At 27.7% G+C, this 19,270-nt stretch overlaps 1 protein-coding gene across 1 annotated transcript in view; it reads right to left on the bottom strand.

Annotated features, from left to right (window-relative positions):
- LOC107449487 (protein turtle) overlaps window positions 1-19,270 on the bottom strand; it is a 94,881-nt gene that overhangs the window by 34,121 nt on the left and 41,490 nt on the right. Inside the window, exons 4-5 of the mRNA XM_087167469.1 lie at window positions 16,794-16,997; window positions 7,098-7,397 (exon numbers count right to left, since the gene is read on the bottom strand). Coding sequence (XP_087023595.1) covers window positions 7,098-7,397; window positions 16,794-16,997 — 504 coding nt within the window. The remainder of the gene's footprint in view (window positions 1-7,097; window positions 7,398-16,793; window positions 16,998-19,270) is intronic.

Genomic DNA, 19,270 nt, shown 5'->3' with positions numbered 1-19,270 from the left:
AAGAAGGAATTGTTGACAACTTTTTCCAGTGTCTGTAAATCTTTCAAGGATAAAATCAAATAAATAACGAACACGATAATGCTTTCAACCGCAACAATGTATACGTAAATATGAATTATTTTTTGTTTGTTCTCAAACTGGATAAATATTTTAGATTTCAAGTCATTCGCAGAAGAGAGCTTCCTGCGTTGTTCCATAAAAGAAAGCTGCTTTGATCTGTGTTATTGCCACTGGCGATAACAATCAATAGAAGCTGTGGAGCTTCGTGACCGAGTTTTTAAAAGAAATGGAATGAAAATAGATCTTTCTTCTATTTCGCGTGGCAAACTCGATTCGAGGTGTTATGGAAAATCGATTTAAAGGTTCGCTGCCTTCTTCTTTAAGCATTTCATACGGGTGTTTAGCTTACAAAATACTGTCTGTAAAGGTAGAGATAACAGTTCGCTATTCTAAAGGATTTCTAAATCCCACAATTTGAGAAAAAGAAAAAAATTCAATTTTTTATTCACCTTCATGTATTTTCAGAGAAATTAATCTGCCGACTTTATTGCAAGCTTGTATTTAAGTCTAAAGATGCAATATAAATATTAAAGAAGATCATATTTTATCCTTCACATTCATTCTAAAGCTTTCAAATAGATATCTCACTTATAATATGTATTATTTTATATTTTCAAATAAATTAAATAAAACATCAAAAGTCTAATATAGAGATTTCGTAAACAAATTTTATTCTGCTAATATGTGCATGTTTTAGAAATGTAAATATGCGACAAATATGCTAAAGAAACTTATTTTACATAATTATCTGCTTAAGTTAAATAAAATTAAATATGAAAGAGAAAATATAAACATTTCAGATGGAAACATATTTTATTATTTCATACTACGATCCGAATTAGCTTAGTTATGAGCAATCGAAAATAGATATTTTGAAGGCAAACATGTTTTGTGCTTTTATATGACGAATGAATTTAACTAATTATACTTGATATGAATATTTTGTAGAAAAACTAATTTTTGTATTATGTTGTGATCTTATACAGATATTTCCAGTATTTTCTCTCTCCCTTTTGATATAAAACTCAATATTTGATCCCTAATATGCATATTTGAAAGGGAAAATAAGTTTACTTTCATATTACTAGTAGAATTAAATTAAAGTATAGTATAAATATTTTATCGATGAAAATGTTGCGTGCTTTTACCCTAGTGGGAAAAATATTAAACGTTTAAAAAATATTTCAACTGGAATAAATTGCATATTTTTTTCTTTATTATGATATTGCACACATCTATATGTGTAAGTGCAAAATCGTAATTTTATATCTAAAAGATTCCACTGTAATCAAAATGCATCTCACAGATACAATACACAAATGTTAATATAAATTTCATAAAATGTAAAATTTAAGTAAGAAGTGTATTCGTATTTTACGCATTTAAATGTCTCCGAGGAAAACTGAAAGCTACGTTATTCTTCTTTCTTTAAATAGAAAATGCATGGAAAATACGTTGCAATTTCTACGAATAAAAAAAATACTAATGTTAAGCTATGCAATGAAGACATTTAAATGGCAAAAAACATTTCTACCTTTAAATGCTTAAGTGAACTAAATTTTGAAAATTTGATATTGGTAAATATATGCATTTTCTGCTTTAAGAAAAGTATTTTATGTTTCAGATGTAGAAAGAAAACGTAACAAAAACATAAAATAGTGTTATCTCATACACTCTATCAATCTGCATGCCAATAGAAATTTTTTTTTGTAAATAGCAAAACTGCACACGGAGCAAGAAATTCTGTAAAAAATATAATACCGTAGGGTAAAAAAAATTTATGGTGAAAAAAATCATAATTCTAGTTCATATTCCTACAGGACATAAAGCAACTATCTTTGCTTTATGTCCTGTAGGTATATAACTTCAGGCCATCGGGAAAAAATTATCATTCATGTTAACTATAACTATAGCAGCGAGAAAGAGATGTTGTCGATATGTACATGATCGAATGGACAGTCGATATGGACATGATTGAATCTTTGACGAGGTAAAGGATATTCTTTCTTGTAGTTTAGCCACATAAAATGCTCCCCACTCAACTTAACTGTTGCTTTCACACCAGAATGTGACAAGATTGAAAACGATTTATAACAAGCGTCGTCTCAAAGACTCTAAGACGAAATTCAGGAGGAACGTATGGACGCCATTTACCGTTCGATACGTCGCAGAAAAGTTCTGTATCCATGCCCTGGAACTTTGAAAAAATGTTATTTCAATGATTTACTGCAAATGTCAAAACCAAGAATTTCCTTATCTGTTAATTGAGCTTTAGCGAACTGTTTATAATCGATTGGACATGGCTTATCACTCCACGATACCCTTGATAAACTATCAGCTACTACGTAAAGTAAACCTGATATGTATCACACATCCGTTGAAAACTGTACAATCCGACCAAGATGCTGAATTTAACTAGGAGAACATTACTCGTGCTTTTTTGAAGTTTATGATCGGTAATCATGGGAAATTAGCACCCTTTCAATAAGTAAGAAAGATGACGAATAAACGCGCAAATAGCTAATAATTCTCTATCATGCGCACTATAACGCTGCTCAGCTCTGGAACTAACGCGAAAAAAATGCCAAATATTTGAAGTTCTCGCCACTTGCTCTCACACCAAAAACGCACTTTTCCGCATTGACAACAAGTTAGCAAGTTCTGCAAAAGCTAGCGCATCCTCATTAGAAATTTCAAAAATACTCTTAACCATTTTAGATAAAATTTGTCTGTTATCCTTTCTTACCAACCATAATTTTTTTAAAACCTCAAATGAAATTTTATCCGATGCTATATTTTGCATTTCATAAGGAAATTTTTAGGGTTTTTCTTTTTGTCGCCTAACTCAATACCTGAAAACAATTTTTTTTAACGCAACGATCCAGAATCAGAATTTTGAGAAATTTCTCTAGATTTCATCTTATCATAAGCATCACAAACAGGTTTGTTGGGTACAATATCAAATGCGCAAGTTAAATCCTGAGGCTAAAATGACCCAAAACTAAAACGACGTAATAAAATGTGGTAGAATCAACAGAAATATTAGCTAACGTGAACTGGGATTCAAGTTGAGCAAACAATAGTTCTGGTCTATAATTCCGAAAAGATGGAGTCTTATTTGCATCAGCAGAATTTTCCCTTCTTAAACCATCATTTTAATAAGCACTGAATTTTCGTCATTCAATTTTACGTTTTCCTCTTCCATTATTCTAGCCCTTAACACAAAAATTAAGAAGGAAAACTTTTATAAATACAAAATAGATTGCGAAAATACGAATTACAACAATTAAAAAAGAAAAGTTCTATTCAAAATCTAGTTAATTTTGTAAGAAAAGTTATTAAGCTTCAATAATAGTGAAAATTAAATACACTATTTAAATTAGCTTATGTTTTTGTTAAGTGTTTCTGGTTTAAAATGAATAAAATTTCTCTTGATAAAACCATTTATTAATCAAACTTAACAAAATACACGACCAGGGTGTTTATTTATCAACAGCTATCGGATAACTGAAAGAAGAAGTAAGTAGCAAATTGACGTCAGTAATTTATACGAGAAAAGTCAGTACAACTTCTGTCAGCTTCATACAAAGACATGTACAACATAGCAACATTGCCACATCCTAAAATAATTATACCAGCTTGCTTGATTTTCGTGATATTTACTAACTCTTTAAGACCTTCAAAAGCATATTTTGAGAGCATAAAATGACGATTTACCTAGAAGGACCATTGCGGTCAAAAAGACCAACATAGAGATTTGAATGTATTACTTGGATATGTCCCACTGCTTCCCTTCCATCCCTTATCTTTATTTTATTCAGGTACACGTCTGACTATATCGAAGCATAAAATTTTTTTTTGCAAAGAAAATATCCCTACTGCTCACTGTTCTTTTGTAATCCCTCATAATTGCTCACACATTCTTCGAATGTTTACAGGCAAATTATATCGAGATCTGATTTTGCAATCAGCTTTGAAATAACTAATGCCCCCCATTTTTCGTGAAAAATATATTTTTGTGAAAAATTCTAATTTTATTTTATAGCAGCTAAAACTAATTAAATTCAATAAACAGCGTTTACCGTTGAAATTTCGCCCGTACAAATTTATTCAGTATAAGATTAAGGAACAGGATTCGAAAACTATTATTAAATTTCAATGTAAACAAACTAATCTTGAATATTATAAGTAGTTGTGAAAATGTTAACATAATCTACCTTGAAAGCGTAAATGTTTTGAAAATTTCATCAAATAGCCGAGATTAGAAAAGAGATAAGCGACTTCTGAAATATTGCCAATTTTAGTTTTGCAACTTTAAATTTTGCTTATTTTCCCAATTTACCCGAATTTATTTTAAAGCGTGCAATTAGTATCTCTATTTTGACGTCTCTATTATTAAAAGTCTATTATTTTGAACTTTATCAACGATGCGAGATTGTCAGATTTTTCTACAAGGAAACTACTCGTTTGCCGCCTGACTTTTCTGAAATTGTAAGTAATAAACGTCATTAATGTTCTTTCGACCCACAACAAACAAGAAAAAAGCCCATTCGTGGAAAGTGTTAAGAAATTTTCGTTAGTAACTTAATTTCTAGTCACGTGCGAATGTTACCATTGGTATGCAACTGTTTTATGATATTATTATTCTTCTATTAATGTCGACAATTTCTTATATATTAAAAATAATACCATTAAAAATACTGCAGAATGTTTAGATTATTTTATATGACTTTTTATTAGGTTTTATCATGACATTTAAACTAAAAATCAAATATACAATGCTCAATTTCCTTATTGCGATCAAAATGACAGCAATGGTGGTATAAAAATATATCGATCGTTCCGGTATTGACTCATACTGTAAAACAATATTTTCTTTGTTAATTTTACTAATTTATTTGCTAAGAACTGCGATAAAAATTACCAAACTTCCCATAGATACAGAAAAAATTGTAAATTTTACCACCTTCTAGTAAAATTGACAATATACTTTTTTTTCGGTGCGAGAAAAGAAATATTTCGATAATAATGATTAAATAATTTAAATTACCAATTGTAAAGTGTACTAGGTAGAATAATTGCAAAATTAGACACTCATTTAAACGCTCGATTTACAGGAGTTAAATCATTCAATATTTATGAAGCATATTATTTTAAACATACATTGTGATTCGGTTTTGTTGCAAATAGATTTCGTATATTTCTTTTAATGAATAACACTTAGCTGGTTTTACATCTGAGTTGCTCGGGTACATTTAAACAGAAATAAATAAAATAAAATTTTCTTCAAATATAAAAACATTTTAGATACCGATTTCCAAAAATGCTAGTGTAAATCAAACAATTGAGCTACGCTTAATGTCTCCAACGATAATTTGCGTTATAACAAATTTAGACTTGCAAAAAATTCAATTAAAATATTCACTTGGGAAAAAGTTATTATTATTAGTTGTTATTTTTAGTTATTTTTAAAAGAAGTTATGCGATATAATAATGTATAACTGTGTTGTTTGAATTTTTGAAAGAAACGAAAAGTTGCTCTAGAGTACACCAGAATTTCTCAGAAAAAAAGGTTAAATAAAAATTTATTTAAATGTTTTTTTTTGTTTTTTACCTTATTCAAATAAAACAGTCAAATAATATTAAATAAGATGGTAATCAAACTGTTAGCCTTGCTAGAGTATTACTAGACTAAAAAAAATATATTTCAAAAGACGTACACTTTTCTTTAAAAGACGTTGACGTTTTACATATGACATAAATCAATAATTAATTGTAATAATTATTTAATTAGTAAAATTATTATCAAAAGGGCAGAAGGAAATGTTTAAATTAAATAATGTAGACTCATTATGGAATCTTTTAGTGGTTTCTAAGTTCTATTTGAAGCTACCGGAGTGTTATTGTAATACATTAAAAAGCAGTTTAAAGAGAAATTGCATGCAAGCTATAAAATAATAATTAATTAATTTTTTCATGCATTGTTTGATTAATGCACTTTAATATTAATACTGTTTTCTATAGATGAATTGTCTGATGCAAGCTGTTGTTCATTACTTTCGAGGTCGAACATTTTTCGAAACTCGCATTTTTGCTCTCATTCTAAAACTACTTGAAAACTAACTTTTGAAATATCCTGTTTTTTACGTTCTCATTCGAATTAAGTTTTTACTACTTTCAATGCTTGAAAAAAACTGAACCACGAGGGAAAAAAATTTCAATGCCCTCCTTAAAATTACATAAATTTAGTTAGTTGTCTATATTCCTTTTATCTTTTTTTTTCCTATTATTATATTTGTTATTTCTTAAGAAGTGTTTGAAAATAAATGAGAAATGAAACACGTTAAATTAAACGTTTAAGTTTTGGAAACTATCTTTCCTCTTTAAACGTTTCTTTTATCATTTCCTTACACTGCAAAAAATTTTGATGTATAGTTGCCACCATTTTCGGCGTTTAGGTAAACTAAAATTCTTAAGTGCAAATATCACATTTTTATCGCATGTAATTACATTTTTTATTTATATTTTTCCCTGATATAATTCATTTTTAAATTAATATTTTTTTTTTGTTTTCTTACTGACAACAAATGATTTAAGGCACATTAGACTTAATTTATGTCTTCATTGCAAAAATAGATTTTTTAAATAATGATCACATTTTTAGTAATGATAGTTTTCGTTTAAACAGTAATTATTTTGTCAATTTTATGTTCGATGTAATTTTTGCACGATAATTAAATTTTTGTACTTAAAAATGTATTTTATTATGCTAACAATACACCAATATTTTTTTAGTGGATCTTTTGCTACTGCTCCTTTTATTTGCTTTAAAAGTGATAATGGGTTTAATAATTTATTTAATCAACTCTATCCCTTAGAACTGTTTTTTTTTATTAAATTCAAAGAAAAAGCGACCCCAAATCAATTTTAAACCTGGACAAAAAAAAATGACTTTCAAACTTATTTCAACAATTGTAAGAAAAGTGATATAAAGAAGAAGGTGAAAACTCGTATATCATAAGAACAAAGTTACTTACATTGGACGCGGAGTATTTTTTCATCCTCTATTGTTGCTTTTGGTAAAGAAGGATTGGCGGATTTACAAATCAACCTTTTACCGTTGTCTGTAGGACTTGGGGTGAATATGAGGGTACTGAGAGTGACATTCCCATTCTCTCTTGTAACTTCGCTGGTGCCAATTCCAATTTTATGGCTTTCTAGCCACCAAGATGTAAGAGCTTTCTGTCTTGAGCCTCTCGTTTCGCATACAAATTCATGCTCTTCTCCTGCCATCAAAATAATACGGGAGCCAAGTATTTTAGATTCCAAGGGCATTACTGAAATAAAAAACGTATAAATTCAAGATGATATGTTCCAATTGAAATAAGAAAAAATGCAACAGAATCTATTCTTAACAAAAGATGAAAACCGCTGGTGAAAAATATTTGAATAATATAATTCATGAATCTCATTAAAAATATAAACAATAGCCTTTCTGACACTAATTGGCAAGTTTGAAATGTATTTAAAATAATTAGCTCAGAAATTAATTTAAAGAACACACAATTTCAATAAATTTAATTAAAACTTAACAGCGTTTAAATTGCTAAATTAGTTTTCAGAAACACGTGGGCATGTTTAGTAAAAATATTATTTAATTACGTAATAGCATTGTATGGAATATTTTAATAGTATCATATGGTTAATAGCATCATATGAAAAGTTCCAATGGAATAGTTTACACAATTTTATTAAGAATGTTAAATGAAACTGGAAATATTAATGATCTGTTACCTCTGTACACATAAGAAGGTATGCCTACATTGGGTACCTGGGCATATGGGCATTCTTGGAAATGAGATGGCTGACGAAGCAATGCGCAACTCGGATAGTCTGAGAAAAGCTAAAGAGCTAAATCGTGTCTGTCCTACAAAAAAGAGCCTCCCGTCAAAAAGCGCTTCTTAAGCTAAACAGGAACAGTTTGAGGAAGATCATTGGTCTTTTCACTGGATACTAAACCCTCAAGAGACACCTATGCATAATGGGTATTGAATCTGATTCTCTTTGTCGAGGTTGTCATCTTGAGGAGGAGACTTCACGACTTATACTTTGTGATTGCGAGGTCTTTTCTGCTCTAAGAATTGAGCATTTAGGGCAATATTACATTAAAGCTTGAGAACTGCAAGACACTCCAGTCAGATGTTTGCTAAACTTTATTTTAGCAATAAAGCTTTATTGTTATTCATGAATTTGGGTTTGGTTACATTAGATCTCTGATCAATGTGCCCTTCTCTTTGGAGCTGCCCTACCTCTAAATCAAGCCTAAGTCTGACTCAGAATTTAAGTAAAACGAAGGCATGAATCCAATTTGTTCAGTTGAAAAATAACAGTGTTTAAATTACTGTATTAGATTCAGAAACATGTGGGTATATTTTGTGAAAAAATATTTTAATTACGAAATAGCATTGTATGCAATCTTTTTATTGTATTATATGTTTAATAGCATCATATGGAAAGCTCAAATGGAATCGTTTAATTATTATTACTAAAGACTCAATGGAATAAAAATCTACATGCGGTGGAAACTAGAAGTGTAGCACATATTTTGTATCTTCCAACATTTTTACTTCGTTTAAAGATAAAGAAGAGAAAGTTTAGCTTTTTTATTGGATTTCGTTGATTTCTATAAAATTATTTAAGTAAATTAAAAGAAACAGAAAACCACTTTATTAAAAAAACGTATTTTAGCGTTTATACAACACACAAAAATTGCGTTTTATCTTTCCATATTTGTTATTCTTATGAGTTTCATCTTTAACTTTTATGAAAAAATATTCTCGAGTTGTCTAATTCCTCATTAAGTAAGTCTAAACTGTTTCCTTCAAAATTTCAGAAATTTTTTCTAGTTTCAACACTGAGAAAAAAAGTATCGTCAAAACTTCCAGAAAATGGTTATATTTACTTATATTACAGGTAAATTAACATTATATTACAGGTATATTACAGGTTAATTTACTTATATTACAGGTTTTTTGGCTGTATAGGAACACCAAAAAGCTTGGTAATTTATAAAGTGCTTTGGCAATGAGTTTGGGAAAATTAACTACAAAATATGGATTTATTATCGGTGATAAACTTTTAGTTTGGTAAAATTAACTATAAAATATGGATTCATTATCGGTGATAAACTTTTATAAATGTGGTAATTTTATCATGAATCAAAATTTCAAGGTTATACGTTACCATATAAACGGAAAAATTCCCAAACGATTGGTTTAAATACCACTTTTTTAGAAATGCCATTACCATACAGTACAGTAATGTTATTAGAAGTTTTATCTCAGTGAGGAATGAATTAATTCAAATATATTTAAGTTAACTTAGCATCCATATTTTATGGAAATAAACTTAATATGCTTAACACGACGGAAAGAAACAATTATAAGCCTAAAAACCTAGGACAATTATCAAGAAATACTTTGATATCTTGCTTAATTTTATCCTATTACTCCTTTTTATTCAAAAACAATAAAATTTTATCCTAATAAAAATAATAGCTAAGACAATATCATTGTTACATCATCCCCCATAGGCTGATATTCTAATATGAAGATATAAATAAATTCTACATAAGTATTATTCTGCAAAAATTTTATGTCAACGCACTTTGAAATTAACTGAATCACTATAAACACCTTTTATTTTTTAAGAAATACCAAGATAATATCAAGAATCATTGAAGTATCAGAAGCTAGTTTATTTGTCAAAAAAGGTAAAAATATTTTATTTATTAGATGTCTACGTAGGTGTATTATGAAATAGATCATTTATGTTACTTTCTAGTGCTTGATTTCGCTTGAATAGCTTATTTCCGTTTTAGCCAAATTTATTGCAGCAGACTATTTTATTCTTCACATCCCTCAGGACGTTCTTTATTTTCATTAATTCAGAAATAAAATATAAATTTTTTGTAGATTTCTATCTGCATTCGTAGATTTCTATCTGGATTTCTATCTGCGGAAGTAAAGAATACGTTTGGGAAGGGAGTTTAAAATATATGCACATTGCACGACCAAATTCTGTTATTGACAAAATGAAAAGAAATATGCATCTTTCTCTAAATAGAGAATGGCATTCGTAAGAGAGTTTATGGCTTGGTTAATTTTTCATGAATATAAAAAAAAACAATAACAAAATTAATTAATGAACCTTAGCATGTTTAAAAATTAAAATACATAAATGAAATTCATATGGAAAACTCAGTGTTAACTAAAAAGAAGAATAAGTACAATTTTGTAAGAAATTTATTTAAATAACACTTCCAATATTTCAGTTTTAAAAATAAAAAAATAAAAAAACAGAAAAAACTTAGACTTTGATTACTGTCAATTGATAAAAAAAAGTAATTACTTTAGAAAAATTTAAAAAGAATGAAATTATTGTTTTTTTCCGAAATAATGATTGCTTCTGGTATTAAGTCGAATGGAATTGGACGTTTTTTTTGTAATGCGGTATATTTGCTTTACGATAATAAATGGATTACTACTAATCAAATTTTTATTGATTAAAGAATTTATGAACAGCAGGTAAGAGTCAGACATAAATAATATTTATTTCCACACAATTAATCATATATAATACTTTGAACAACAGACATCGTGACGTAAAACACGAAGGAAATTAATAGATTTATCTAAAAAAAGGAATGATGACTCCAAAAAGAAAATTATCTTTTCATATACCAAAATGTTTCATTTAATACAGAACGTCTTGTTTTTATAAATTAGTACCTACACACAAGGACTGTAAGCGTTTTTGTATTACTAAAAAGCTGCAAAATTACTTATTTAAAAATTCGTAATTTTCCGACATTTTTTTTTATTTTAAAATGGGAATTTAATATACCAAATGTTTTTGCATTAAAAAAAGTGTATATAATGGAAATTTTTTTTAACAGAAATACCTTTCCCATTTTTTTAATAAATCATACCCATTTCTTTTCTTTCAATAAATGTTTTAGAAATATTTATTCCTGTAAATGAAAAAACATAAATTATCCTTTTTTTTAAATATTTAATTTGTTTAAACGATAAAAGAAACTTTTTTTTATGAATATTTCCGTCAAATTAGTCATTGTAGGTCTAAATAAAAATAAAAATACTGTAATGAAATATAACTTTATAATCGCTCATTGCAAAGAAAAGTATTTTATGAATGATAAATGAGTATTTTAAATTATAATTTCTAAAAAAAAAACTGATTACATGAAATAAATTAAGCATTTAAGCTTTTGAAGCAGTCATGCACAAAAATACAAGAGATTGCAAAAGATACATTTCTTTCAGTTCGAAACTGATATTACTTATGTAACATTAAATAAACGTAAAGCTTAAAACAATAATATTTTGAATGATATAAAAAATTTATTTTAGAAGCGAAGCAAGCAATTTTCTCATTGCTTTAAAAAAGGCTATTCAATAGACAAATGACTATTAAATAATATAATGAATCAATTATCAAACAAATAGAGCTTATAAACCGTATGTAAATTAATTAATTAATTTTTATTATTACAAATATTACATAATTATGATTAATTTTTATTAGTATAAATATTTATTTTAATAAATTAATTTCTATTAAGGATTTTTCATTTATCACTTATAGATTAAACTAACAAAGCTTTTTTATAAATAAAATATTCATTTCAAGTTTTGCAAAGGAAACATATTATTTTTTTAATTGATGTCAAAAAATTTATTGTAAATTATAATCTATAGAAATACCTTCCATAATTATTGAATTTTGATTATCCAAGAATAATTTCATTTAGAATGAAACAATAATTGGTACCTATTATTAATATAATTTCAAAGAAACAAAGAAACAATTAAACAAACACGGAACAAACACTAACAATATAAAGGATTTTCCCTGAAACTTTAAAGTCTTTGAATGCTTATCACAAAATTAATGTATATGTAAATATAATAGCTTTATTTATTTGTGTTTTTATCCAAAGAAAATAATGAAAATTACTGTTTTCTTCAAAATTGACTTGAATAATAAATATTTTTTCTGTTTGCACTAAGCCTTTTAAGCATTAAGAAAGCAATGTATTCTTGTTTTATGGATTGATGATGTGATCATCGTGCTGGAATCTTTTATAAAGAACATTGATGGTTTGAAAAGTTATAACTTTAAGGTTTTTTTAAAGAAAAAAACCATGCTCTATTCTATTCCTATTTCTTTCTTATGTCTCAAAATTTATTCAATAATAAATATTTTTGTTCTGTCTTTTGCTCAAAACAATGGTGAAACTAATTATTTTGGTAAAAATTTCTTTATATTCTTTACAAACATGATTTTATTACTTAGCTGATTATTTGAAGTGAAAATATATTTTTTTCCACTATTCAAAAACAAAAGATATATTAGATATTTATTTTTATTTTAAAACTTTGAAAAATTGTTAATTTACGTATGATTTACGAAGGAAAAACTCTAATGAAAAGAATTTTTATAAATAGCCTGTTTTAACCCAATAAATAAGCCATTCATGGATAGTTATAAAACACTAATGAGTACGTATGTATTTTCCGCGTACTCCTTACAAGAAATAAAATACATAGAACATAAGTAGTACTTTTGATTTGGTGTTAATTTGAAAAATTATATTTTTTCACGCAATTTTTTGGGGTTATTCAACACCAAATACGAAGATATATTAAACCACAGTTTTTACAATGCACTTATGTTGAATGAGGATACTGAACTCGTTAACTTTTAATCAAATTAAACTAATATTTTTGTTTGAATGGTTTATTTTATTTTTTGACCGTTTTCTATTTTTTATCACAGAAATGTGGATGCTATTATGTTTCGGAGACCAAAAATAAATCTTCTAACTATTATTGATGGCATTTTAGCCTAATTAATTATTGTACTATGTGCTATTGGTATTATTGTAATAGGAAAATAGCCAAATTTTCTAATGTTGGGTACTGTGAAACATTGTTTTCACCAGCCCACCGAACCAGAGTAGTACCGAAAACCACAGAATGTACAACAATGTGCAAAGAAAATAAATAAATTAAAAATTAAAAACGCACTACCTTGAATAACTTTTGATCTAATAATTGGATCTTCAGGTTTTAGGACCCAATCTTAAAGGTTCGAGGGGTAGATCTAAAATAGACTAATTAGAGCAGACGATAATAGGTCATGAAATCAGAAAGAAAAACATGTTTTTTCTGAATAAACTAAACTGTTTTTTTGATGTATTTGGATATCTGACCCACAAAATATAGGGGGTAATTTGGATAATATGTCGCCATAGCTTGGTCAGTAGAGCGAGCCAAAATTTGAACTCCTTAATATTAATTTTACTTTTTGCGTATTTCGCCATTCCTCGAGAACTTTTTAAGCGAATTGAAAACTTTTTACACGCAATTCTAAAATTTGTTTATCCAAATATAATTTCATGAAAAAAGTAAATTTTACTAAATGTTTATTATTTTATTAAATTATTGTCGAAAAATATTTTTAACTGTAAGGTTTTTAGGTCATGTATGTAATTTTACATGGCAAAATACAAAACTTTAGCGAAATCTGTTGAATAATTCCTGAAAAATCGAATTTTAATAAATGATTTTATTGAAATTCAATATCTCAGGAACTATTTAATTGATTTCCCACAAATTTTGTGTTTTACCATGTAAAATTACACACTCTAAAATCATGTAAAAAAATGTTGTACCTTACATTTCAAATTTTTTTTCGGTCATTATTACAAAAAATTTAAAATATTTACTAAAGCTTATTTCTTGCTTGGAATTATCTTTGGATAAATGGATTTTATAGATGTGCACCGAAAATTTTTAAATTTCTTGAAAAGTTCACGAGAAATGGCGCTTTACGCAAGTAGTAAAATTAGCACTATGAGGTCTAAACTTTGGATCACATCCAACCAATCCATGGGAAGCATATTTCCAGATTGCGAATACACCCTATATTTTTATATTTTAAGGCTCAATAATCTGAATAAGTTTAAAAAAATAGGTATGTTTTTATTAAGACAAAGTACGTTGTTGTGCCTGATTTCGTAACTTAAAATGTCGACTGCACTAATTAACTAGTATATTCGAGGTCACCACCTGAAACCATTCAGATTGAGTCCTAGAACGTGAAGATCCGATCATTACATCAAAAGTTATTCAAGATGGTTCCTTTTCTGCTTCATTTTTTGCAACATACATGCTTTATATTTTTTGAAAAGCTTTTAGAAATGTTGTAAGAAAATTTCCATTAAAAATTTTAACAAAAATATTTCAGGGAGTCAGAAAATTTCTTATTAGGTTATATACGAAAATAAATACGGAATTGGTGCTTAAAACTCTATTAAAATAATAACATATCTTTCATACAAAAATACAACGGAAAATTAGTTATAATTGGACACGCTGGCTTGAGTACTGATTCTCCCCCCTAAATTAAGATTTTAACTAATATTAATATATATACAACGCCGTATCGTTTATTGAATTTATTAAAATATAATTTTTCTTGATTTAACCCAGATTTGTAATTTGTGTAGGTATTTTTTTCCAACTGCGATAACTTTTGTTTTGTGAGTCAGGCAACTTTGCTGCATAAACCAAAATTTTCTTTTCAAATGAATATAGAATGAGTCACGTTAGATAGTTCATAGTTGATGGACAAGGCTTAGTCGAAATAGGATTGGAAAAAAACAACGTTTCAGCAGACAATTAGTATCCATACTCGTTGCTCGACGCATCGACGTTGCTGGCAAGTATCCAATTAATTATGTCAAGATAATACTGGCCTTTTTTCTTAAAAAATATTCTTTCTTTTGTCAATACTTATGCTACAACCGTTATATTGTACTATGAAATTAATTAACAAAATATTGTTTTATACACTTTTACTTGTTGTGAGTCTTTCTATATTTGGAGGAGTGAAGAAATAACAATTTGGTAAAAACATGGCCTGTTTGAATTGTTCTTTATTAAAACAAAGAGAACAAATTAAAGCGAAACGTGTACAGTTTTTCGTTTCAGAAATAGATTTAACTACTCTTTAACTATTTGTTCATGGCATAAAAAAGAATAGCAGGAAAATGTATTTATTGATATTATTTATTTTATGTTTTATAAAGTATAGCAATCTTATTTTGATTCAATAGTTTCTATTAAAATGAAGTAATTTTTTTACTTTAGAATTATTAAGATAATCGTAAATGCAGAATCTTGAATTGCTAAATGTCATTGAGGAGGTAGAAAAATCTGCTATTCAACTAGATATGGTACAAATTGAAGCTAATTTATGCCTTTCGGAAGAGCTTTATAATAGAAACAGCTCCACAAATGTTTTTAAAAGTTTTGCGCTCCAGGAGCTATTCACACGAAGTATACGGAATCTGAGTGGTTGCATTTTAATACGGAAAGCTTTTTCTTATGAAAATCTCGATAATGCAGGTTTAGGTGTTTCATCGCACTTATTCTTATTTTAGGCGGCTTAATTACAGCCCTGCAGCCTTGTAAATTTGAACCAATCCAGAATAAAGGAAACTTCTGGATCAAGTATTGAGAGAAATTTGTCTTCCTGGAGGACAGTGTGATGAAACTAACCCGCATTTGTATCACATGGAGAGGAAGTCCACGAAAACTTCCCACTGTTAGCCTGACGTCAAGGGGTCTCTAACCCATGATCTGTCTTTCGCTGGGGATATTTTTCGTCAATATTGTGATCGGTGCGAGCCGGGGGCAGAATTTGTATCTGCCAGTCAACGCTGGGATTTGGACCTTTTACCTCATTGAGTTGAACGCATTCTATCCTTTCAGCCACCACGGTTCTGCTTTTAAACATTTATTGACTTTTTTGATGATGAGTTTGATAAAGTTATCTTTCTAAGCTGCAGTTCTAGCTAGTCAGGTTAGTTCACCTTCATCAGAAGAAATCGGGGACATTTGCAGAATTAATTTTTAAAAATGAACCGAGTTGTGCCTTAATGTATACCTGACGACTGTGGCATATTTGAGAACTAGCAGGCGGGCAGTCTTGCAAAAAAGTGCCCGAAATTATGGAAATTTTATAATTAAAAGAGATTTCTTGTTATTCTACGTTTTATATAGTTATGCATCAAGCAAAAAATAGATCGGGGGCAATAAAATACAAATTCAGGACGGAATAAAATTAGAGGCGGAGGGCTGAAGATCTTTTAGCAATGATTCAAGCAGAAGCAAAGTTTTGTCTTCTGACAGGGCATTAGTGTTTGACAGAACATCTCCATCGCGTGAAAATCTTTTAGAATCCTGACTTCTCTTTCTGTAAATCGGCAGAGCCAACGAATCGACTCGATGAATCGATATGCATTACTTTACGGCGACATTGAGACATCTGACGTGCACGAGAACTTTTAAGGCAATACTTTTAATAATATCCAAATATAATCTATTTACTATTTTCTTTGTATCCCTTTTTGATATTTATTCCTGGCTTGCCATTGTAAGCAAATAAATAAAAAAAAGCGTTGTCGAATATCACTTTATTCTGGCAAGATTTTTAATGGAGTTCTTTTAGTTCTTTGGTGTTAATGGAGCGTTTTAATTAAAAATATATATATATATATATATATATATATATATATATATATATATATATATATATATATATATACCCATAATTTACTACTATTTACAATCTATACTTACAATTAATGTCTAACTGCACAGATGACGTAACCGGTTTGGCGAGATAAGTGTTGGAGGCTTGACATGCATATTCAATCAGTAGATCTGACCTTTCTATTTTATTGATTATAAGCTCGTTTCGGACGAATCTTTGCCTGATTATTTTAAAATCCTCGTCAATTTGCTCTTCTCCACGCCACCAAGTAACGTTTGGTGAAGGGTCTCCTGGAAAACACAAATATTATAAAAACAACGCCTTAGGTAGTGCCAATTTATGCAAGTGGATAATAAAAAATTTGATTAGAATTTTTTTTTTAAATTCTTAATATTCAGATAATTAGATTCAAAAGTTAAAAGCAAAAAGTAGCAAACCTAACAATATAAATAGCAATCTAACACAAATAACGCTAAATACATATGTTTATTTGATGAACAGTGTAATAAACATCAAAAAATCACTTCTAAAAGAAAATAGGAAAAATATTTAAAAGTGAAGTCAAACAAAGAAGTTTAAGGGAAAAATATGAAAAAGAGATATAATAAATTTGTAATGCCATTAAAATGAGAAAAGAGTAGTATTTAAATAAAATTGATTTACCCAAAAAGTTAAATAAAATAATATACCAGCAAGAAATTAAATACATACATTAAACTTACGTTTCACTGTAAAGTACTTTACATATATATATATATATATATATATATATATATATATATATATATATATATATATATATATATATATATATATATATATATATATATATATATATATATATATATATATATATATATATATATATATATATATAAAACACTGTGTTCAAAACCATAGTTAAGTGATTGAAATCACTACGAACTTAAATTATCATTAATAATATTCATGAATACAAAGAATATAATATTTGCATGAATAGTAAAATAAGAAATACACACTTCGTTATTTTGACAGGCATTGTTTAAAAGTTACGTATAATTTTACACCTTATATATTTTAATTCCTGGACAAAAGTGTTTAATATTATTAATTATTAACTCTAGTTTTTCTTTCTTTTACTGTAGAAGTAAGCTTTCATTCCTTTTATTTAAATTCAGATTTCAGTGCTTGGTCTAGATAAAACTTTTCCCACGTTATTTATTTATTTTAATTTTTTTAACACTTTATCTTTTTCGCATAATTTTTTAAAAATGAAATCATAAAATTGGTTTAAAAAATAGACTTATATTCGTATGACGGCGAAAAAAAGTATCCATTTTTACATAAAAAAAAGCTATTCAAGTTAAAGTAGAGTAGCAATTTTAAGGGATTTTGAGATATTTGATTTTATTTGCATGGATGAAATCTAGTCAAATATGCCTAAATGTAGTATATAATTAAAAAATGACCAAATTTTCCTTAAGTGTGGTATTTAAGTATTGTATTTATCAAGTAATTTTTCATTTAATAATTTTAAAAATTAAAATTAAAATAAGGTACATCATAATGATTGAGAATATCATAGCGACAAATAGCTGGAAATGTCATCGTGCACCTTTGTGGGCCGCTTTCACAAGCAAAAATGTCGTTCCGTGCTCATTTGAACTAATACTTTTCTTTAACAAGATTATATTAATTTCATGTCTATATTGTGTTCCATAATAATTCATATAGCGAGAATTACATTAGAATGGGCAATTCACAGTAGCTTACTGATTCCAGGACAAAACTAGAGAGTTGCGTTCGTCTTGACATCGAACATTAGTCATCAAATCAGTTAAGTGCAAAAATATTAGCTTTTTCTAAGCAATGAAATGGGGAAGAATGGAATTAAATGATTAATATAATATATTAACATAATTATTACAATATAATCATTATAATACAATAATATAATTATTATAATACAATAATATAATTATTATAATACAATAATATAATTATTATAAAAAATAGCATAAGATTAGGATTTCTTAGATTAATGCAAATATATAGAAACAGAAAGGAATGGTTCAGATGCACAAAAACAACCAGTCATATGTTGCTGCATATGTTGGTATTTCAAGTCGTAAGTTGTCACGCAACACTTAATTATTAAAATGCGTAATCCTTATAACACAAGTTTCTAACAGCTGTGCTGTATCACCCTGTATTCTGTTAGAAGTACTTGCTTTGTGTATAATTATCATCTAAATAATTATAATAAGTATAACTTAATTCATTATGGCTTTTCCCTTGTGTTTAAGTCATCATAGTATCTCATTTTTTCATCAAATTTTTGATCTAAACGAAATTAGGTTATAAAAGTTCTTTGCAACATTTTTCAATAGTGTTTCAATTTGAATAATATATCTGCCTGTGTTGAACCCGAATTAATAATAATATATCAAGTTACAAAATATATATTTACATAACTTTGTAGTCTCCTACAAAGTTATAGAAAAAATTCGTTACATAGAATCGTCTCAATGAAATCAAAATTTCCTTGACCTCTTAAAGGTTTGAGAAAGGTTTTAAACTA

This window comes from Parasteatoda tepidariorum, chromosome 7, assembly GCF_982258835.1.
Source record: "Parasteatoda tepidariorum strain Cologne lab strain chromosome 7, Ptep-v5.0, whole genome shotgun sequence".
NCBI classification, from domain to species: Eukaryota; Metazoa; Arthropoda; class Arachnida; order Araneae; family Theridiidae; genus Parasteatoda; species Parasteatoda tepidariorum.
This window is presented reverse-complemented; position numbering and strand designations above follow the sequence as displayed.